Source organism: Hyperolius riggenbachi, chromosome 2, assembly GCF_040937935.1.
Source record: "Hyperolius riggenbachi isolate aHypRig1 chromosome 2, aHypRig1.pri, whole genome shotgun sequence".
In the NCBI taxonomy this organism is placed as follows: Eukaryota; Metazoa; Chordata; class Amphibia; order Anura; family Hyperoliidae; genus Hyperolius; species Hyperolius riggenbachi.
In genome coordinates, this window is record NC_090647.1 from 18,633,166 (window position 1) to 18,657,577 (window position 24,412).

Below are 24,412 nucleotides of genomic sequence, written 5' to 3' on the forward strand. Positions count from 1 at the left end.
TGTTACAACACTGGAGAGGGACTCCACAACATTGGTTAAATCAGACTGTGTACAGGGCAAGGTATCTAACACACTTGCTGACGAGGACAATATTTCAATGGCTTCTGCTTCTCTGGGCAGAGATTCATCAAGTTTTATTAGAGCAGACTGTAATTCCAAAACAGCTGCTAAACAAGTGAATATTGCTGCAACACCCACTGAGGTAAGTAGTGCCTCAGCGTCTTCTGCTAGAGGGTTTGAAGTATCCAAAGTACTGGGTGAAGCATAAGACTCTGCGACCCCAGCTTCACTGGACAGGATCACTGAACAGTCCATATTGCAGGGCAAAACCATGGAAGCACCTGCTGGACAGCATAATGATTCTGTGACCTGAGTTTCATTGGAGAGATCTACTGCACAATTCATGGTACAGGGCAAATTTACTGGAACATTTTCTGAACAAGGCAATAATTCTGCGATTTCAGGTTCACATAGCAGATGCTCTGAGCTATTCACGAAACTAGAGCGAGGTGTAGAAACAGGAAGATCAAGACACAATGTTTGCTCATCTGAATCACCATTCATCTGTAAAATTGGGAAATTCAGATGCTGGGGTTCTGAGGTTTCTAGACAGGATTGCTGGGACTCGGAAACTGATGTAGTGCATCTATTGGCATCTGCTGGATCAGACAGGAGTTGAACTTTATTAACACAGGTAATTTCTGCAGAAGTGTTTGCAGAGGCAGGCAAGATTTTTCTGGTGTCTGTTTCACTGAACAAAGACTCATGAGTACTGGCTAGACTGGACTCGGAAGTCAGCAGGACCTCTGGATTCTCTGCTGAGAAATTTGCGCAGGGCAAGGTTAAGAATGTATCAGTGGCTTCTGTTTTACTGGTAAGTAACACTGAGTTATCCATGGTACAGGGTGGAATTGCAGGAACTTCAATTTCACACAAAAAGAGCTCCGAATCACCTGCTGAATCAGCCAAAGGTGCTGAAGCAGGCGGGTCAGAACGCCAAATTTGCGAATTCGGAGTCACATAAAAATCATCCAAAATCAGTTCCCACACATCAATCAATGGAGCCACAAAGTCATACCCACACACACCAGTTTTTATTAGGTTATAGGCAGACTTAATGCATGCATTCAATACTAATTCACTTTTTGCACTGTAAAATTGACAAAATGAACTTGAATCATTCTTCCAATCATTGACCAGAGCTTCCATCTCTCCTTTCTCAAATGGAGGATTCCAAGCATACTTAACAGGCAGATCATGGTTTGCAGATATGATTGTAGCAGGGACATATATTGGGTTAATTAGCAGGTGATTGGCAGATTCCTTATTCTTAAGAATCTCCAATACCTGTAGCAAGTGTTGAACTGTAGTGTATGCAAACTTTCCTTGCTTCACAAATAAGTTGATTTGTTCAATACTCTGTAATATCTCCTCATAATCATACTCAGATAATTCTTTTAAACAAAAATCTTTATTTTCCCTAGCCAGGGAGGAAAGTTCATTAGTAGTTTCATAAGTCCATTTAACTCCCCTGAAAGACAATTGCATTTCATTATCTGTTAATGGCAGAATCTCATTATAGGTCTCAGTCGCTAAGGATAACGACTCTGCAGATCGGACACGTTTCTTAGAACGTTTGCGTTTTGCCTTAGACCCTGCTGTTTTTGGTGATTTATTCAAGGCTGCAGGAAAATTATCAGTAACACTTTCTGCTTGCTGAACATTTTTGCAAGCAATTGAAGGAGAAGCTGATTGGCCTGCTGCCAGGAGTTCATTAAGAGGAAAAGGCAATGGATCTATGCGCAACCAGTTATGGATCACAAACGCTAGAAATTCAAGCGGTCTCTCTTTCAAATCGGAATGATTGAGAACATCAAATGCCCACTGGAATAATTCCCCTTTAAATAAAATATAACTTAGTTGGAGTGCCCAGGTTGAAACAGGAGTCGCTTGGAGATCGGGATTGGCCAGGAACCTGGCACATTCAGAGAAAAACTCATTTTCTGTTTCAGAGCTAAGTTCTTCAAATTTCTTAAAGGAACAGGAACCATAATTAACAGTGTCATACTTTCTGGGAATCCCCCCCACAATGGGGATTGGTAATGGGGTTCTCATAATGTAAGGCTTGGTGGTGTATTCTCCACAGTCAGCATGCAACGCATGAGCTGACGTGGAGGAGGTACACACACTAGCACACGGAAACAGGTTATCCCTAGTATAGTGGAGGGGAGGACTGACTCCAATAGGAGATTGTGGCGCACAGAGCCGGTGCAGATCCGACAGCCACAAACAATACTTTCGCTATAACGTCTCAGCGCAAGGTAGCGCTGAGCTCATAAACCAGAACTGAGGAGATCAGGACAGGTAGACAGAATGAACGCTTGCTAGCCAGCCGCTACTCAGCGACAGCAAGCGTCCACAACGAGACAGACTGGAATGAGGCAGCCAATGCGTTGCAGCGATGGCGTGCCTCACAAAGACAGGACAGGATAGTCAGGAAATAGCAGGATCAAGATAGATGAACGTAACACAGACAAATATACAATAAGTATGTTTTCCTAGCGTATTACAATTACAGCTATCAAAGAAACTATTTGTAACGTCTGACTAACATATGTATATATCGGCAATGAACCGATATATGACATAAGCAGGAACGCTGACTAGGACTGGAGTAATACAGGGAACAGGACTCAGAAGGATTCGCTATCTCTTCGCAGAGATGAACGCAATCCACAAACGGAAACAGAACAGGATTCAGAAGGATTCGTTATCTCTTCGCAGAGATGAACGCAATTCACAAACAGTAACAGAACAGGATTCAGAAGGATTCGTTATCTCTTCGCAGAGATGAACGCAATCCACAAACGGTAACAGGACAGGATTCAGAAGGATTCGTTATCTCCTCGCAGAGATGAACGCAATCCACGAACAGGACCAGGAGCAGGATACTAGCTCAGCACGGGTGCTCACGATACGCGCAAACTACCAAAACGTGCTGGAAAGCTGACTAACTGCACACAGGATATAAACAGTTCGTGTACGTATACATCAGCGACACTAATGTATCAACGTAACACGAATACAAGAAAAATAATAAACGTGCTGGTATGCATATATATTGGCAATGAACCAATATATGATGCAAAGACCAGCAAAGTATCTTTAGAACAAGAAACACGATCGGGGCTGAAGCGACAGCAAGACAAGCTTAAACTGAAGCTATGAGAACCCGAGGAAACCCTGCAGGAAGCAGATCTTTATACTGAGGTCATCCAATGGGAGCAGACATGCAGATTCCCACACAGGTGAATGATAATCAGTCACAAGCTGACAGCAGGGAAAGGCAGACAAAGCTATGCAGTTTGCATGGAAAGAGATCAGAACTGCCTGAGCTGCAGCACTACTACTTCCAGCAATACCTGCTGCAGCAGCGATCATGACAATTAGCAGCAAAGAAAATATTCTCATATTTTTATTTTCAGGTATACAGTGTTTTTTCTAACATTGCATCATTCTCTAATATGTGCAGATTACACAACACTCCGCATTCAAAATTATTCTTTCAGAGCAGTCTGTGAACTAATGACCTCTCCTCTGGCAGAGGAAAAGTAAAAAATTAACTAACAGTTGAGATAATAAAAGTCAGAAGACAGCCCTCTCCACGACTTTGAAAGTCGTAGAGCTTAATGGCTTTTTTGTATGGAGATAACAACTGGAGTTTCTTAAATCTTCCTGTACTGGAAACAATTAGACTGATGGATCTGATCTTAATGTTTTATTTCTTAGCTGTACTACACATACAAAGCATAATATCATAATTTTTTTTTCGCTTCAGTGTCTCTTTAAAGGATACCTGCATCCACGCAGAGAAAGCGAAGTTACACACTCGCCTAAGAAGAGGAAAGGCTCTGGATCCCCTCAAGCCCCACCCTCATGCCAGCCTCTAACTTTAATGTCAATGGGAACCGATTAGTTTAACAACTTACCGTATTTTTCGGACTATAAGACGCTCCGGACTATAAGACGCACCTTGGTTTAGAGGGCAAAAAACAAGGAAAAAAATAAAAACTAAACCTAGGTGCATCCCTGGTCCAGGAGTGGCTTATGAACCTTAAACCCCCTCCACTCAGACTTCTCTAGCTAAGTAGTTACACTGCCCAGCTACACTAACCACTGCTGCCCCCACCAACTACACTACACTGCACTTCACTTCACTAAGCCCTGATGCCTCCCCCACCCAGCTACACTACACTACACTGCACTGCACTGCACATACCCCTACTTCCCTTCACCCTGACCTAGCTACACTAACTGACCACTACAATAACATTGAGCTCTCACCCATCCAGCCTGGGTGGCAGCTTCTTCTTTAAAAAGTAGTGGTCCAGTGTAGATGTCCAGGCTGCACATCGTCCTATTGAGGTCCCCGGTCAGAAAGCAGCAGCAGCATTATGATCTAATGCGTTTCCGAGTCCCCGGCGGCATAGCAGCAGCGCTGTAGTGATGTACAATTCATCTCCCCGGCAACGCTTTCCTTGTCCCCGCGGTGAGGCAGCTGCATGATCGGATGTCCTGACTTGGTAAAGCAGCAGCCGCTGTAATGTCCTATGCTGCTGGTCCTTTTCCGCCCATTTTGCTGGCGATTATCATGCCCCTCAGCCGCTATAGCGGCAGAGTCCTCCGAGGCTTCCGTACTGCCTTGGCTACTGGCGCCCTTTCATGACCTGTGGCGCATGTGCCGGGGTCATGGGGTGACGTCAATAAACAGAGCAGTACGGAAGTCTTGGAGGATGCTGCCGCTATAGCGGCTGAGGGTGTCTGTTCTGTCTGTCCGCTGCAGGGGATTTGAACGGAGGAGCTGCCGCTGTGACGAGGGCACCAGGAGAGAGGAGGGGAGGCTCACTAGGGCGCAGAGCCTTCCCTCTCCTTAGGTAAGTATCTGGCTTCTTTTTATTAATCAGGGTCCCATTGACTTTAATGTCGAAGAAGCCGTTGGGTTTCTTCGGAAGGCTACGGAAGTACTCGGGTCTCCAAGTACTTCCGGAGATGAATCCATACTACCCAGATGCAAGCGTGGAGCTGCTCATGTGCAGAAGTACTCAGAGAACCCAAATACTTCGAAGGAGACCCGAAGACGTAGCCGGTGGGAACTTTAAACAGGGGCCCAGTGATGTAATGAGGGCGTGCAGAGAGGACCAGGAATGCTCTAAGAGATCCAGAGCCCTCCCCCTCTCAGGAGAGTATGTTACTTTTTTCTGATTGTGGTTACAGGTATTCTTTATATCCGTCACACAGTAACGGGAAAGACAAACAAAGTTCTCCAGCACCAGAGATGCCCCCAGAATTGTATAGATATCAGATGTGCCCACAGTATTGTGTGCCCCCCCCCCCCCCCCCCCCCCCGGGCATTTCTATCCTTTTTGTCACTCCAGGCAAGAAGTCCTGTGTCATCTCCAACGCCTCCCTGAAAGAAAATACCACGCACTAGAGAATATACACCATGTGCCGTACGGGGTAAATGCATACTACAGGGAGTCCCTGAGATACAAACAACACGCCGATCCTGACGCATTTTGCTGCACACCCCCTCCTGCAGAAGCTGTGCTCTCATCTCTCCACTGGAGTCCAATGCTGTGCTTCTGCCTGTCATCTCACCACTCGCCCTAGTGCCCAGCATCTCATACCGCATGTAGCGTGATTACACTCTACATGAGGAGAGCCAGCACTAGAGGGAGCAGAAAACAGACAGGATGGTTGCACAGGCACAGCACTGGACTCCAGAGGAGAGGTGAGAGCACAGCTTCTGCTGCACTATACTCTGCCTTTACACACTGGACTGGGGGAGTGGGAACAAATAGTGGGACAAGGGGACAGAGGCATGCACAAAGGGGGACAGAAGGAGGCACAGTGGGACAGAGGGAGGCACAGAGGGATGCATACAGAGCCGGATCATCCACAAGGCAACTTAGGCAGGTGCCTAGGTCTGTAAAGAGTATAGGGGCCTGGTTTATGCTAACCCCCAATAAATCTTGCCAAAAAAGCTAGGTAGCCATCATGTGTGGGCCAAAAGTTTTTGCTTACCTAGGACACCATTTCACTTTAATCCATCTCTGGACACACAAAGGGGCAGAGGAGGCACAGGGGGGCTGAACTTGGCACAAGGAGACAGAAGGAGGCACAAAGCTAGACAGAAGGAGGCAAAAAGAGAGACAGAAGGAGGCACGGGGGGCAGAGAGACACACATGGGGCAGAGGTGGCACAGTGAGAATAAAAGTGGCACAAGGAGACAGAAGGAGGCACAAGGGGACAGAAGTAGGTACAGACACCTTTGGGGTGTGCGGCTTCCTTCGGGAGGTGTGTTTTAGCTGGGGGTGGGGCTTAATTCAGGGGGTGGGGCTTAATCTCAGGCATGCTGCCCTCCCAGAACTAATGGCACTCCAGGCAGTGGCCTGTAATGCCTATACATAAAAATGCCCCTGATGCCCCCTCCCCTCCAGTATAGGTAGCCAGATATGCCCTCAGTATTTAGTATGTTCCCCTCCCCCCACATGCATGCCCAGATGTGTCCCAGTACTAGGGAGCTCTCTTACCCAGTATAGAAAGCCAGATGTACCCTGAGAATTTGGTAACCTGTTTCCCAGTATAGGTAGCCATATGTGCCCTTGCCCCCCCCCCCCCATATAGAGGGGCGTCCCCTCTACAGTATAGGTAACCAGATGAGCCCCCAGTACCCCCAGTATTAGGTAGCCCCCAATCCAGTATAAGTACCCAGATATGCACCCAGTAAGGGGTAGCCCTGCTCCCCAGTATAGGTAGCCAGATGAGCCCTCAGTATAAGGAACCCCCCTCCTACCCGGTATATATTGGCAGATGTACCCTGAGTATTAGGCAGCCCACCTTCCCAGTATAGATTGCCAGCTAGGCCCCCTGCATTAGGTAGTAACCCCCCCCCCCCCCACCACCACCACCACCACTATGTAGAGTCATAAACAAATTTGTACCGTAGAAGTTTCTCATCTCTTGGTGCGTTATACACACGGGGGACCTGTCGCCGCAACACGCCCGTGCCATGTGGTTGCAGCGACAGTTGTAACCCGTGTCTATGAGGCTTAAGAGAGGGGACGCTGCGACAGGGCTGAAGGGAGATAGCAGAACTGAGAAGTAAATAGCTGCTCCAGCACGCTCTGCAAATATTGGTGGAATTGAGTTTTAAAAAGACAAAAAACGGTTTAGTGAATCAACCTCATTGGGTCTAGTATCAAAAACAGTTTTATTTTCACTACCTGATGCGTTTTGCTGGATGACCTGCATTGTCGGGCAAAATTCTGGAGTATCTTTCTTTCCAAAATCTGTGACCTTTGCACCTCCATCTTGTAGTGTTTTTGATACCAGTACCCATTGTGCCTGAATTACCAAGAGGTAAGTCCACCACTACCTCCCTTTTAATTAGCTTTTAGTGTATTTAACCTTTGTTGGTGCCACTGTGTTGAGCGTTATTTTCCTAAGGAAATGCAGACACTACGGAGGTTTAAATGTTGGCACCTCTGTACTCACATCCAAAGTAGGTACAGTTGAAGAAGCTGCAGATTTGCCGAGTGCTCTTCAGAGTGTATGTTGTTCCAGACTGGCTGACTCTGTTAAATGTTTCTCCAACAGGAATGAGGAACTCTAGCTCCTCATAGGGCGAATATCCATCAATGTCCACACCGTAACATGTTGAGATGATGAAAAAGGGGTTTTGTCCAAATTTTTGAGCCTTTGCTTTACTCAAAGATGAAGATGCAAATCGATCGAATCGCATTTCATTGGTGACTTTCACGGGACCAATGTTTGTCCCCCTGTAGACCTGAGTCATGGTACTGCAGTTGCTTCTCAGCATCTGCAAGGCTCTGGTCAGGTAGAAATGAAGAGCTTTGAAATGGAATTTGTCCATGTAATAATCTCTAGACTGTCCAGCAATGGAGATATTACGATTCAGCTGGCTGTAGATCGGGTATGGACTTTCCATTGTGTACAACAAGAGTGCAATCCCGTATTCATCTTTAAATTCCTTAGGGACATTGAAATTAGTTCTGTTCCATTCTTGGCTTGACTTGTTCCACATTGTGGCAAACTGGTCATCCCTCATCTCTACCTCTAGTATCTTTGGCATCACTGCCTCCATTTTGTCTGCACAGCCGATGTACTGATCATCAAACGTATCGGGCATCATGTCCAAAACCACCACTTCTTTTTGAAAGCTCATCTATGAAAAAGCATGAAAATATAAACATTGCTAAACAAGCTTGGTAAAGACATGTTTATCTATATATCTATATATATAAAAGTGTGTGTGTGTGTGTGTGTGTGTGTGTGTGTGTGTGTGTGTGTGTGTGTGTGTGTGTGTGTGTGTGTGTGTGTGTGTGTGTGTGTGTGTGTGTGTGTGTGTGTGTGTGTGTGTGTGTGTGTGTGTCACTCACGAAACTTGGTACACGGATCCCTCACTACCTGGGATGATATGTTCTGGGGGTCTCGTGTCCCCCCTGCACATCTGGGTGGAGCTACAAACAGCAAATCAGATTTACAGTCGAGTATGCCAAGCAGCTAAAATCCTTATTGGAGGAGGGACTCTTGTCCGGAATATTGGACCAGAGGGAATATGATTTCCTGATGGTTAAACATCCCAGGAGACCAATGTTTTACCATCTGCCAAAAGTACATAAAGATCTGGCAAGTCCACCGGGCAGGCCTATAGTGTCGGGGGTGGGATCCCTAATGGCAATCCTCTCTAGATATGTGGACACATTCTTACAAAAATATGTTAAAGAGACCAGAGCTTATATTAAGGATACTAGGGATGTGTTGAATACTGTAGAGGGTTTGCCGTGGAAGGAGGATTTGATATTGTGTACTATGGATGTGTCATCTCTTTATACTGTTATTGAACATAGGAGAGGATTGGAAGCAGTCAGGTTTTATCTAGATAAAGATGAAACAATGAATGATGCACAAAAGGATTTTATTTTAAGATCAATAAAGTTTATTCTAGAACACAATTATTTTGAATATAATGGTTGCTGGTACCTACAAGTCGGAGGAACGGCGATGGGGACCAGGTTCGCACCTGCATATGCAAATTTATTTATGTCCCATTGGGAGGAAAGTTATGTGTATGGAGAGGAGGGCCCGGGTGCGGACCTGGTCCTATGGCGCCGTTTCATCGATGATGTGATACTGATATGGCGCGGTAACAGAGTGGCGCTAGATGAATATATTACAGCGGTAAATGGAAATGATTGGAAGATTAGATTTACCACAGAGATAACATAGTTACATAGTTATTTTGGTTGAAAAAAGACATACGTCCATCGAGTTCAACCAGTATAAGTAAAGAAAGTATAAATGTTTTGGATTTGGAGGTATATGTGGGAACGGAGTCTCTGAAAACGAGAACTTTTCAGAAGACGGTTGATGTTAATAGCTATATTTTATATACAAGCTGCCACCTACCAAGGTGGCTTAATGAGGTTCCCAAGGGGCAGTTCACCAGGCTTCGCCGCCACTGTACGGATACCGTATACAGGAATATGATTTAGAGGCCCAGAAGCTGGGAAACTGCCTCTTAGAGAAGCGGTACCCAGCAGAGAGGGTTGAACAATCCAGGGTAACGGTTAGACAAAGGGACCGTGAAGAGTTGTTGGTGCCCAGGAGCAGACAAGATTGGGACGGTAATGATTTCAGTGTGACACTACAATATAGTGTGCAATCAAAGAAAATGAGGCACATTATTAATAAGCATTGGAATGTACTGAAACAGGATAAAACCCTGGGGGAATTACTACCGGAAATACCTATGGTTATTTTTAAGAGGGCCCCTAATATAGGATTATCCATAGCAACAGCAGCTAATGAGTACAAGGGCGATGGAATCGAGGGGAGGAATGGGAGGGGGAGGGCTGGTTTTGTTTGAATTGTAGGAGAACCAGTAATCCTGGCAGGATAATAGAAGTTGAAGCACTGGACTCAGTGAAATATAAAATCAAAGATCAAATCACCTGCACTACATGCGGAGTTATCTACTGTATCCAGTGCCCCTGCCGGAAGAGGTATGTGGGAAGGACGAAAAGAGCACTGCAGAGCAGGATTAGGGAACATTTTAATAAAATTGAAAATAAAAGTGAAACACACCCGTTGTCAAAGCATTATAAAGATAAACATGGGGGGAGTCTAAATGGTACCATTTTTTTCGGGTTAGAAGTAATTGGTCGTGGGAGAAGGGGTGGTGATTATATTCAGAGGATGTCTCGTAATGAATCCAAATGGATTTATCAGTTGGAAACACTAATTCCTAAAGGTTTAAATAGTGAGATGGAGTTGTTCGCCTTTTTTTAAGTAATTTTAATTTAATTTTACTTAGAGGGTTGGTATTGCATAAATGTGGGGGGTGGGATGCTTATTAGTATGTATATGTAGTGGATAATCGGCAATTGTAACAATGGAGTGTAGATGTTTGATTACAAGTAGCAGCCACTATAGCTCATACACATACTGGCTATGGGCTACACAAAAATGGAGTCTGTCAGCTGACGAAAATCACGCCGAGAATGAGGAAGGGCAGGCAGTAACTAAGGTCAGATGACTATAAAGATGGAAGGATCAAGCTGCCCTTGGAACTTTAAATCCTCCTGAAGAAGGCCGACGGCTATCGGCAGAAAAGCGTAGAGGTGCTAATGCAAGTGTTTGAAGAGCCTGCAACAATCTGTATAGGTCCTGGAAGCGGCGTACTGTGAGCGCGCAACAGCCGCCAGCAGAGTTCCAGCAACCTAAAGAGGTGACGTCACCCAAAAACAGTGCATGCAGAAGACTGCCGGATGTGTAGTACAGCGAGCGGACTCTTGCCACTTACAAACGGAAGTGACGTATGCTGTACGGAGAACGCCAGTCTGGAAAGCGGCACGTAGATTGTAACTACCAAAGAGACAGTCACACGCAGCTGTTTGGGAGTTGAAGTGGAGCGGAGCTAGTGTTCTATCAAGATCCAAAGTGGACTTGGAGAGGAGGTGGTGTATCCATTAAGAAGGAACCGTGAGTGTTTTGACCATAGTACTGTTTGGAGATTAATCGGCACAGATTGACCCAATACTTGCAATAGAGGAGTATAAGTGATATCTGCTATACATGTTAGAAGTTACACTCCTTTGCCAAAGAAGATTTGACGATTTATATGGAAGGTCTAACAATCAATTTTTATTAAGGGTTTTGTAGCGAATGTATATTTTTTACGTGGATCCATTCATTTTTTAGGGAATAGAGAGGCCTCTCTAGGGTATGAATTTATGATGAGTATGTATGGTTGTTAATTGAATCTGATTTTGAACCTATGTGTTTTAACCTCCTTGCCGGTTATCCTGAACTCAGTTCGGGGTAACCTGCGCAGGAGGATTTCTCAGGCCCCGCCGGGCCTATTTGCATACAGTGGTGCTCAACAGAGCTCGAATATTCGAGTTCTTTTTCAGCTATTCGAGCTCGGTATTCGAGCTCCGAATAGCTGCAGGTATTCGAATGGGCTATTCGAGTAAACTCGAATAGCCCATCCACTATTCACGCTATTCGAGCAACAGCGCTATTCGAGCTCGAATACCGAGCTCGAATAGCGTCATAGCCCAGATTGATGTCCTTAGAGCCAATCAGAGGGCTCCCAGGCCCTCTGACGGCAGCCAATCACAGAGGGGGACCCTGGCCAGCCCCTACCCTATAAATAGCGGCCGCCATGTTCCGTTTTTCCGTCCTTGCCTGACTTTGTACAGAGAGAGATCTGCTCCTTTGTGCTTTGGCTTAGCAAGAGCTCTATAGTGGTCAATTACCTAGCGTTTTTGCTCACATACACCTCCTATATACACCTATATTGTTGTTAGTTAGATAGACATTGTATTTTAGTTAGTAGCTTGTGTGTTACTAGAGACAGCCAGCTGCTGCAGGCAAGCTTACAGCTTTAGGCCTCAGGGCCTTGCCTGTGTGGGCAGCTGTCCTCCTGTCCTCTGTTACTTTATTTCTCTTCTTATCTATACCAGTGTTTCTGCTGTCCTTTACTACTGATTGATTGTATTGTGTAGTTATACTGTAACTGTACTAGGACACTCACTGTCACTGTTTGTTCATCATAGCTCCTGCGTGTGTGTGTGTGCACAGTACACACTCTATTTCCTTCTGATTACTACTGATTATTGTAATTTCTAGTTGTACTTACTGACTGTTACTACTTACTGTACTGTAGGGACACTCAGTCACTGTTCATAGGCTAGCTCCTGCGTGTGTGTGTGCGTGCACTCACTGTCTGTAGTGTACACACACTCTATTTCCTTCTGATTACTACTGATTATTGTAATTTCTAGTTGTACTTACTGACTGTTACTACTTACTGTACTAGTAGGGACACTCAGTCACTGTTCATAGGCTAGCTCCTGCGTGTGTGTGTGCGTGCACTCACTGTCTGTAGTGTACACACACTCTATTTCCTTCTGATTACTACTGATTATTGTAATTTCTAGTTGTACTTACTGACTGTTACTACTTACTGTACTAGTAGGGACACTCAGTCACTGTTCATAGGCTACTAGCTCCTGCGTGTGTGTGTGCGTGCACTCACTGTCTGTAGTGTACACACACTCTATTTCCTTCTGATTACTACTACTGATTATTGTAATTTCTAGTTGTACTTACTGACTGTTACTACTTACTGTACTAGTAGGGACACTCAGTCACTGTTCATAGGCTAGCTCCTGCGTGTGTGTGTGTGTGCACTCACTGTCTGTAGTGTACACACACTCTATTTCCTTCTGATTACTACTGATTATTGTAATTTCTAGTTAGTGTACTATTGGAAACACTCACTGTGTTCACTGTTCACACTTACTGATTACCAATACCGATTATTGTATTTTGTATTTGTACTGTACTAATCACTTAGCGATCTAATCACTTAGTGATTAGTGTCACCTCACCCACCAACCCACTCCATTAAAGTACCCCACTTTTTCACCCGCCCTTTTAAAAAACTTTTGTGTTTACGCCCAAAACATCTAAGATGTCTGGAAGTGGCAGCCAGCGCGGTTTGGGCAAGGGGAAGGGCAGCAAGGGAATCAGGAGGCGAGGGAGCAGCATTGTGGCAAGCCGCGGCCGCGCCACCATGCACAGTTCCGCAGCAGCTGCGTCAGTGGCTAACATTCCTCCTATAGCCACTGGCCGTGGATGCCTTGGGCGCCGCCCAGCAGGAGCATCTGCAACTCACGCTGCAGAGACACAGCAGCAGCAGCGTGTAGCACCTGCTCCTATTTTCCTCCAGCCGGGTCGGAAACGTCCCATTGAGGAAAAGGATGCAGCCACTGTGGTGCAACTGATGACGGAGGATGAGCAGCCCGCCATCAGCTCTGCATCCGAGGCCTCCACCCTCACCACCACCACCACCCCTGTTCGCAGCAGCCGCCCAGCAGGGCCTGGGGAGGAGGCCAGTTCACCGTCAGTCGCCGACCTGTCACTCAGCAGTCTTTTTACCCCAGGCATCATCAGGGTATTGTCTGCTGTTGTTGGCGATTTTGAGGAGGGGATGCTGATGGGCACTTTGGGGGAGGAGGGATTGGACAGCAAGACTGTGGCGACAGTCAAGCAGCCCATCCATGCATCAGGAGAGGAGTTTGGGGGGTCATCATCCCAGCAGGACATGTTTCAGGAGGGGGATGATGATGATGACACGGTGAAAGACAAAGACTGGGTGCCACCAGCTCCAGGGGATGTCGTCATCAGCAGCTCTGAGGAGGAGGAGGAGGATGCACTTGTGGGCCTTGCAAGGAGGCGCTCAGCAGGCTCAGCAGGCTCAGCAGCAGCAGCAGCAGCATCTGCCAGTACCACCACCAGCCGCACCCCCCCCCCCCCCCACCAACCACAGGGAGACAGGCAGCAGCGGCTCCAGGCCATAGGGGGTTGTTTTTGTCACCAATCTGGCGATTTTTCACCATGCCCACAGTGTACAGCAAGTACGCCACTTGCAACCACTGTCAGCGGAAGTTGAGCAGAGGTGCAGACCCCTTAAAGTTCAGCACCAGCTCGCTCATCAACCACCTTCCTGCGAAACATTTCCACCAGCATGAGGAGTTCCAGAGGTTGAAGGCATCTGGTGCTGGCAGTGGCACCACACCCATCACTGCACAGCCTTCAGCAGCAGCAGCAGCAACAGCAGCCACCCGCCCTCCTGCTCCTCCAGCAGCACCAGCAGGAGTGCGGAAACGCACTGCTCCTCCCCCCTCTGCAACTCCTGCCGCCGACACTGAGGCCTGTTCTGGCAGCCAGTCCTCAGTGGCCTCCTCTGCTGTGTCCGCTGATTCCCGTGCTAGCAAAAGGCCACGCCAGAGCCTTTTGAGCGAGTCCTTCCAGGGGGTGGTTAGGGCTCTGCCTCCCAGCAGCCGTCGCGTGCGGCAGCTGAACGGCTTGCTGGCACGGGCCATGTGCTCCCAACTCCTGCCGTACACGCTCGTGCAGGAGGGGAGCGACATGCGTGCGCTGCTTGCTTGTGCAGCCCCAGACTGGCAGCTCCCCAGCAGACACTTTTTCGCCCGCAAGGCCATTCCTGCACTGCACCGCTTTGTGATGGCCAATGTGGAGCGAGGGCTGGAGCACGCGGTTGGTGAAAGGGTCCACGTCACCATGGACTCCTGGAGCAGCCGCTTCGGGACAGGCCGCTACCTGTCTTTCACTGTCCACTGGGTCAGCTTGGTGGAAGGGGGTGAGGATGGGAGAGCAGCAGCGGGCACAGCAGCAGCAGCAACACAGTGAGTGGTGCCACCCCGCAGGGTCAGGGGAACTGCAGCAGGTTCCTCCGATCCTCTGCCATCCTCCGGCACACCTGGCCAAACCCCCCACCTCAGCAGCAGCGTGAAGGCCTGCCACTGCCAAGCGCTGCTGCAGTTGGTCAGCCTTGGGAAGACCAAACTGACGGCAACCCATGTGTTGGCCAAACTCCAGGAGCAGGAGAGGATTTGGCTGACCCCCAGAGGCCTCAGAGTCGGAGAGGTGGTGGCCGACAATGGGGCCAATCTGGTTGCTGCAATCGACAGGGGAAACCTGACCCACATCCCCTGTCTTGCCCACGTGCTGAACCTGGTGGTGCAGAAGTTCTTGCGCACCTACCAGGGGATGGGCGAACTGCTGGAAATGGCAAGGAACGTTGTGCGTCACTTCTGGCGCTCGGCTGCAGCCTGTGCGAGCCTGGAAGACGTGCAAAAGGAGCTGGAGCTGCCACGCCATCGGCTGATCATTGACGTTCCAACTCGCTGGAACTCCACCCTGGCGATGTTGGAGCGTCTGGTTGAACAGAAGCACGCTGTCAACCAGTAAATTGCCCTGGCCACTGTTTCCGCCGCTCAGAGAAGGGACAAGACCAGCAACATCCCGTCCATCGTCCCCGATGATGACTGGAGGCACATGCAGCAGGTGTGCTTAGTGCTGGCTCCCTTTCTGCAGGCCACTAACATGGTGAGCAGGGACCATGCTACGGTTTGCGAGTGGGTGCCCCTGGTTTGTCTTGCTCCCTCGATGCTTTGCTGGAACAGGGAGCGGCAGCCTTGGACCAGCAGGAGCGGCATGCAGCTGCACAGTCCACCTCTGAGGGGGAGGAGGAGGAGGACTTGGTGGAGGTCCCTGACCTTGCTGCTGATGAGGGGGATCAGCACAGTGCAGCTGAGTTGGTGCGGGGGTGGAGAGAGGATGAGGCTGAGGAGGCAGAGGAGGAGGATGAGGACAGCACTGCCGTCGATGTGCCAGCACACGTGGCCCGCCTCTTCCCAATGGCAGCGCACATGCTGACGTGCCTGCGCAAGGACCCCAGGGTGATCCAGATGAAGCAGAGGGAGGACATCTGGATCAGCATGATGTTGGACCCGCGCCTCAAGGGGAAGTTGAGCCAGTTCCTGCCGCCTGCAGGAGGAGACCCAGCGCAACAAATAAGGAGCTTGCAGCAGGCCCTTGTTGAGCGCTTGGAGGAAGCCTTCCCCCAGCCTTCCACCCCCACTGTCCAGCCAGCACAGAGGCAGCAGCAGGTGCCTGCATCCAGCAGCAAGCGCCTCACAGATCTGCTGTCTCTCAGCAACGAGCTCTACAGGACTGTAGAGGCTCCGGCAGCAGTGACTAGAGAGGAGGTGCATGCAGCAGCATCCTCCTCCGGTCACAGCCAGCACCTGACCCGCATGGTGGCTGACTACATGGGGTCCTACAGCGGGCTTGACAGCGATGCCCCTGTTGATCCCATGGAGTATTGGGTCAAGCGCCTGGAGATCTGGAGCGAGCTGGCGCAGTACGCCCTGGAAGTGCTGTCCTGTCCCCCTTCTAGCGTGCTGTCCGAGCGCTGCTTCAGTGCAGCTGGTGGCGTGGTCACCGAGAAACGCTCACGTCTGTCTCACAAGTCTGTGGACAGACTGACGTTTCTCAAGATGAACCAGGCGTGGGTGGAAGGTGAGTTCCTGGCCCCTGTTGTCGGCGAGAGGGAGACATGAACTGGCTACCGGAACAACCATCGTTAATGTGCCTTACCACCCTTTACCACCTCCTGGCTCCTGCTCACTAAGCCAGCCTGGTTCACTTTGACTATTACGTCGCCTGCAGCCACACATTTAACACCTACAGTGGGCTGCTGTGTACTGCCCTTCTGCTGTCTGTCTGTGTTTCCCAATGCCAGGGTACACAGCTTTACCTTCTGCTGCCACTCTGCCACCAGCTATTACGTCAAACAATAGCTATATCTGTCTGTGTAATTTGCTGTAAAAAAAAAAATAAAATAAACCATAAAAAAAAAAAAAAAAGGTTTAATTTTTCTGAGGTGCCCGGGTTGAAAACTGTGTTGTCCCAGTTGTGTATTGGACACGATGTGGGCTGCACGACCGCTGTCTGGGACCTCCTGTTGTGTTTATTTACGCCCTGGTATCACCGCTAGGTACCAGGGCTATTATGTCACGCTGCCTGCCTGCTGCCACACTCACACTACTCCTCCATTCCTCCTGCTGCTGCTGCTGTCTGTCTGTGTTTCCCACTGCCAGGGTACACAGAATTACCTTCTGCTGCCAGTCTGCCACCAGCTATTACGTCAAACAATAGCTGCTCACATTACTCCTCCATTCCTCCTGCTGCTGCTGCTGTCTGTCTGTGTTTCCCACTGCCAAGGTACACAGAATTACCTTCTGCTGCCACTCTGCCACCAGCTATTACGTCAAACAATAGCTATATCTGTGTAATTTGTTGTAAAAACAAAACAAAAAAAACCATTAAAAAAAAAAAAGGTTTAATTTTTCTGAGGTGCCCGGGTTGAAAACTTAGTTGTCCCAGTTGTGTATTGGACACGATGTGGGCTGCACGACCGCTGTCTGGGACCTCCTGTTGTGTTTATTTACGCCCTGGTATCACCGCTAGGTACCAGGGCTATTATGTCACGCTGCCTGCCTGCTGCCACACTCACACTACTCCTCCATTCCTCCTGCTGCTGCTGCTGTCTGTCTGTGTTTCCCACTGCCAGGGTACACAGAATTACCTTCTGCTGCCAGTCTGCCACCAGCTATTACGTCAAACAATAGCTGCTCACATTACTCCTCCATTCCTCCTGCTGCTGCTGCTGTCTGTCTGTGTTTCCCACTGCCAGGGTACACAGATTTACCCTCTGCTGCCACTCTGCCACCAGCTATTACATCAAACAATAGCTATATCTGTGTAATTTGTTGTAAAAACAAAACAAAAAAACCATAAAAAAAAAAAGGTTTAATTTTTCTGAGGTGCCCGGGTTGAAAACTGTGTTGTCCCAGTTGTGTATTGGACACGATGTGGGCTGCACGACCGCTGTCTGGGACCTCCTGTTGTGTTTATTTACGCCCTGGTATCACCGCTAGGTACCAGGGCTATTATGTCACGCTGCCTGCCTGCTGCCACACTCACACTACTCCTCCATTCCTCCTGCTGCTGCTGCTGTCTGTCTGTGTTTCCCACTGCCAGGGTACACAGAATTACCTTCTGCTGCCAGTCTGCCACCAGCTATTACGTCAAACAATAGCTGCTCACATTACTCCTCCATTCCTCCTGCTGCTGCTGCTGTCTGTCTGTGTTTCCCACTGCCAAGGTACACAGAATTACCTTCTGCTGCCACTCTGCCACCAGCTATTACGTCAAACAATAGCTATATCTGTGTAATTTGTTGTAAAAACAAAACAAAAAAAACCATTAAAAAAAAAAAAGGTTTAATTTTTCTGAGGTGCCCGGGTTGAAAACTTAGTTGTCCCAGTTGTGTATTGGACACGATGTGGGCTGCACGACCGCTGTCTGGGACCTCCTGTTGTGTTTATTTACGCCCTGGTATCACCGCTAGGTACCAGGGCTATTATGTCACGCTGCCTGCCTGCTGCCACACTCACACTACTCCTCCATTCCTCCTGCTGCTGCTGCTGTCTGTCTGTGTTTCCCACTGCCAGGGTACACAGAATTACCTTCTGCTGCCAGTCTGCCACCAGCTATTACGTCAAACAATAGCTGCTCACATTACTCCTCCATTCCTCCTGCTGCTGCTGCTGTCTGTCTGTGTTTCCCACTGCCAGGGTACACAGATTTACCCTCTGCTGCCACTCTGCCACCAGCTATTACATCAAACAATAGCTATATCTGTGTAATTTGTTGTAAAAACAAAACAAAAAAAACCATAAAAAAAAAGGTTTAATTTTTCTGAGGTGCCCGGGTTGAAAACTGTGTTGTCCCAGTTGTGTATTGGACACGATGTGGGCTGCATGACCGCTGTCTGGGACCTCCTGTTGTGTTTATTTACGCCATGGTATCACCGCTAGGTACCAGGGCTATTATGTCACGCTGCCTGCCTGCTGCCACACTCACACTACTCCTCCATTCCTCCTGCTGCTGCTGCTGTCTGTCTGTGTTTCCCACTGCCAGGGTACACAGAATTACCTTCTGCTGCCACTCTGCCACCAGCTATTACGTCAAACAATAGCTGCTCACATTACTCCTCCATTCCTCCTGCTGCTGCTGCTGTCTGTCTGTGTTTCCCACTGCCAGGGTACACAGATTTACCCTCTGCTGCCACTCTGCCACCAGCTATTACGTCAAACAATAGCTATATCTGTGTAATTTGTTGTAAAAACAAAACAAAAAAAACCATAAAAAAAAAAAAGGTTTAATTTTTCTGAGATGCCCGGGTTGAAAACTGTGTTGTCCCAGTTGTGTATTGGACACGATGTGGGCTGCACGACCGCTGTCTGGGACCTCCTGTTGTGTTTATTTACACCCTGGTATCACCACTAGGTACCAGGGCTATTATGTCACGCTGCCTGCCTGCTGCCACACTCACACTACTCCTCCATTCCTCCTGCTGCTGCTGCTGTCTGTCTGTGTTTCCCACTGCCAGGGTACACAGAATTACCTTCTGCTGCCAGTCTGCCACCAGCTATTACGTCAAACAATAGCTGCTCACATTACTCCTCCATTCCTCCTGCTGCTGCTGCTGTCTGTCTGTGTTTCCCACTGCCAGGGTACACAGATTTACCCTCTGCTGCCACTCTGCCACCAGCTATTACGTCAAACAATAGCTATATCTGTGTAATTTGTTGTAAAAACAAAACAAAAAAAAACATTAAAAAAAAAAAGGTTTAATTTTTCTGAGGTGCCCGGGTTGAAAACTGTGTTGTCCCAGTTGTGTATTGGACACGATGTGGGCTGCACGACCGCTGTCTGGGACCTCCTGTTGTGTTTATTTACGCCCTGGTATCACCGCTAGGTACCAGGGCTATTATGTCACGCTCCCTGCCTGCTGCCACACTCACACTACTCCTCCATTCCTCCTGCTGCTGCTGCTGTCTGTCTGTGTTTCCCACTGCCAGGGTACACAGAATTACCTTCTGCTGCCAGTCTGCCACCAGCTATTACGTCAAACAATAGCTGCTCACATTACTCCTCCATTCCTCCTGCTGCTGCTGCTGTCTGTCATTGTTTCCCACTGCCAGGGTACACAGATTTACCCTCTGCTGCCACTCTGCCACCAGCTATTACGTCAAACAATAGCTATATCTGTGTAATTTGTTGTAAAAACAAAACAAAAAAAACCATTAAAAAAAAAAAGGTTTAATTTTTCTGAGGTGCCCGGGTTGAAAACTGTGTTGTCCCAGTTGTGTATTGGACACGATGTGGGCTGCACGACCGCTGTCTGGGACCTCCTGTTGTGTTTATTTACGCCCTGGTATCACCGCTAGGTACCAGGGCTATTATGTCACGCTGCCTGCCTGCTGCCACACTCACACTACTCCTCCATTCCTCCTGCTGCTGCTGCTGTCTGTCTGTGTTTCCCACTGCCAGGGTACACAGAATTACCTTCTGCTTCCAGTCTGCCACCAGCTATTACGTCAAACAATAGCTGCTCACATTACTCCTCCATTCCTCCTGCTGCTGCTGCTGTCTGTCTGTGTTTCCCACTGCCAGGGTACACAGATTTACCCTCTGCTGCCACTCTGCCACCAGCTATTACATCAAACAATAGCTATATCTGTGTAATTTGTTGTAAAAACAAAACAAAAAATAACATATAAAAAAAAAGGTTTCATTTTTCTGAGGTGCCTGGGTTGAAAACTGTGTTGTCCCAGTTGTGTATTGGACACGATGTGGGCTGCACGACCGCTGTCTGGGACCTCCTGTTGTGTTTATTTACGCCCTGGTATCACCGCTAGGTACCAGGGCTATTATGTCACGCTGCCTGCCTCATTGACTGCCTGCTGCCACACACTCATCCTCCTTCTCCTGCTGCTGAATTTACCTCCTGCTGTCTGTGTGTTTCCACTGCCAGGGAGCACATACAATGGCGCTTCCAACATGCGTGCGCCACCAGCTATTTATTACGCTCAAAAATAGCTGCATTTCTTTAAAAAAAATATATATAAAAGAGAAATAAGTGAAGAAGAAGAAGACGATATAGAAAAATAAGAAGAAGGAGAAGAAGAAGAAGGAGAAGAAGAAGAAGAAGAAGATATAGAAAAAGAAGAAGACGAAATAGAAAAATAATACGAAGAAGAAGATATAGAAAAAGAAGATATAGAAAAAGAAGATATAGAAGAAGAAGATGAAGAAGAAGAAGATGAAGAAGAAGAAGATGAAGAAGATGAAGATGAAGAAGATGAAGATGAAGAAGATGAAGAAGAAGATGAAGAAGAAGATAAAGAAGATGAAGAAGATGAAGAAGAAGAAGATGAAGAAGATGAAGAAGAAGAAGATAAAGAAGAAGAAGAAGAAGAAGATGAAGAAGATGAAGAAGAAGAAGATAAAGAAGAAGAAGAAGAAGAAGATGAAGAAGAAGAAGAAGAAGAAGATGAAGAAGAAGATGATGAAGAAGAAGATGAAGAAGAAGAAGAAGACAATATAGAAGAAGAAGAAGAAGAAGATATAGAAGAAGAAGATATAGAAGAAGATATAGAAGAAGAAGATGAAGAAGAAGAAGATAAAGAAGAAGAAGAAGAAGAAGAAGAAGTATATACAGTACTGAACAAAATTTTGGACACAACTTCTCTTTCCACCTTTTTTTTTTTTGAAGGAACATCCCCACATAATCACTTGCTGTTGTTACTTGGAAAAAAAGATGTTTCTTGCATCATTCACCCTCAAAACTAGTTTTGGAAGCTATTTAAGGCCAATTCGAATAGTCAGCTCGAATAATGAGCTCGAATACCGACTCGAATAGTGAGCTCGAAGTCCGAGGTCGAATCGAATAGTAAAAAATATTCGACTCGAATATTCGACCGAATTCGAATAATTTACTATTCGAATTCGACCAAACTCGAATTATAAAAAGGGGTATCCGAGCACCACTGTTTGCATAATATCCGCCGCAATCCGCCGCGCCGAGCCGCTCCCCCCCCGCCCCAGACCCCTGCGCTGCCTGGCCAATCAGTGCCAGGCAGCGTTGAGGGGCGGATCGGGATTCCCTATGACGTCATCCCGCCCCGTCGCCATGGCGACCGGGGAAGCCCTGTAGGAAATCCCGTTCTGAACGGGATTTCCTGCTTACTCTGATCGCCGAAGGCGATCGGAGTGGGTGGGGGGATGCCGCCGCTCAGCGGCTATCGGGCTCGCTACATGATTTAAAAAAAAAAAAAAAAAAAAAAAAAACTCCTGCGCTGCCTCCTTGCTGGAGGAATTGAACCGGCAAGGAGGTTAATATACTAAGGATATTCTTTTGGAGTTATTAATAAAATATAGAGTCTTGGAGCGCGTGTCAGTAATATATAAATAGATAGACTACGCAATTTGGGGGTTAAGGGATCCCTCTACGTGTCATGCAGCTTGTTTGAGGATAGTGTTCCAGCGCCGGAAAGTGTGTTTTGTACAACAGCAAATCAGATTTCACCCATTCAAGTCAATGGAAAAATGTAAAAGGCTGCCATTCTGCCAGTAATCAAGCCAGAGTCCCCACACATGGCATAGTTGGTCACTTGGTGACGAGGTTACGAATCCAGGAAAAATGGGAGGAGCATAACACAGCCAATCAAATTTCAGCCATTCATTTTAAATGGGAAAATGTAAACTGCAGCCATTCTTAGGCTCTTAATCGCAGGGTTCTCAAACTTGCCACACTTGGTCCCTGGGTGAATGCAATTAAGATTCAAGAAAATGGGTGGAGCCTACAACAGCCAATCAAAATTCACCTATTGATTTTCAAGGGGAATATTTAAAATGCTGCCATTCTTACACTGTTACTGGAAGAGGCTTCAAACTTGCTACAGTTGGTCATTGGGTGACTGGGGTCCAAATTCACTAAAGGGGCGGGGCCAGATTTCCTTGGTGGATAAACTGCTTTCATTCACACATTTTTGATGCCAGGAACCTGAAAGCTCACAAACTTGGTCACTGGGTGACTGTGTGTCAAGGCTACAAAAAGTGGGCGGAGCTAAAAACAACTTTTACTGGAAAATATAAACTGCAGCCATTCTTACACAGTTAATGGCAGGGCTCTCAAACTTTGCACAGTTGGTCACTGGGTGAATGAGATTAAGATTTTGGAAGTTGGGTGGAGCTTACAACAGCCAATAAAAATTGCTGCCATTCTTACACTGTTACTGGAAGAGGCTTCAAACTTGCTACAGTTGGTCATTGGGTGACTGGGGTCCAAATTCACTAAAGGGGCGGGGCCAGATTTCCTTGGTGGATAAACTGCTTTCATTCACACATTTTTGATGCCAGGAACCTGAAAGCTCACAAACTTGGTCACTGGGTGACTGTGTGTCAAGGCTACAAAAAGTGGGCGGAGCTAAAAACAACTTTTACTGGAAAATATAAACTGCAGCCATTCTTACACAGTTAATGGCAGGGCTCTCAAACTTTGCACAGTTGGTCACTGGGTGAATGAGATTAAGATTTTGGAAGTTGGGTGGAGCTTACAACAGCCAATAAAAATTCACCTTTTGATTTTCAAAGGGAATATTATACTGTTAATAGCAAATGCCTCAAACCTGATACAGTCAGTCATTGGGTGATTAGGGTTCAAATTCAGAAAGGGGGCGGAGCCACAAACAGCCATATTTGCTTATTTTTCAATGGGAATATACAAAGTATTGATACCAAGGACCCCAAAGCTGATAAACTTGATAACTGAGTGACTCTATGTCAAGGTTAGAAAAAGTGGCCGGTGCCAACAACTAAATTTTTAACATGGCAGGGTTCCCAAACTTTACACAATTAGCCACTGGGTGACTGGGATGAATATTCAGAAATGTGGGTAGAGCCTACTGTCAGGAACCGGCCCGCGGCACGCCTACATATATGGTTCCCGACTGCGGGTTTGACCAGATCAAGCGGGGAGCAGCCTTATTCGAGCTAAAACAAGGTTGGGACCCCTCAGAACACCTCTCACTGCCACCACTAGCGGTTCGCTAGACACTTCCACTCTGCTGTCGAGTCCTCAGCGCGCAATCCGCGTTTTCGTATTCGGGTCAGCTTTGCGCTTAGGCCGAATACGGGAACGCCACGCACCCACACACACAGTTGCAATCTTACACTGTAGTGAAGCAAAACCACTAACAGTCGTTCCGAACGATACTGTTAGCCACTCAGCTGTTGAGCTACTCGCACTGGCGTTTTTGTATGTTGGGTCAGCTGCGCGCTTTAGGCCAACGTATGACAAACGCCCCACACACAATGCAATTACAATTTCATATGGTAGTGTTGCTCAAGCATACAATTAGGCATGGACTTATACACACTTCAATCTCTTCTAAGCTATGAGTGTTAGTTTAGTATAGCAGAAGTCAAGCTTATTAAATAATAATTTAATATTCCAGGAAAAACGTGGAACAATGCAGAACAGAATATATACAAAAGATTACCAAAAAACAAAATAAAACGTTACAAAATTAAGAGT

At 47.3% G+C, this 24,412-nt stretch overlaps 1 protein-coding gene across 1 annotated transcript in view; it reads right to left on the reverse strand.

Moving 5' to 3' along the window:
- The window catches only part of LOC137542534 (ecto-ADP-ribosyltransferase 5-like), a 118,993-nt gene that overhangs the window by 17,629 nt on the left and 76,952 nt on the right, over positions 1-24,412 (reverse strand). The window contains exon 3 of the mRNA XM_068264527.1: positions 7,558-8,248. Coding sequence (XP_068120628.1) covers positions 7,558-8,248 — 691 coding nt within the window. The remainder of the gene's footprint in view (positions 1-7,557; positions 8,249-24,412) is intronic.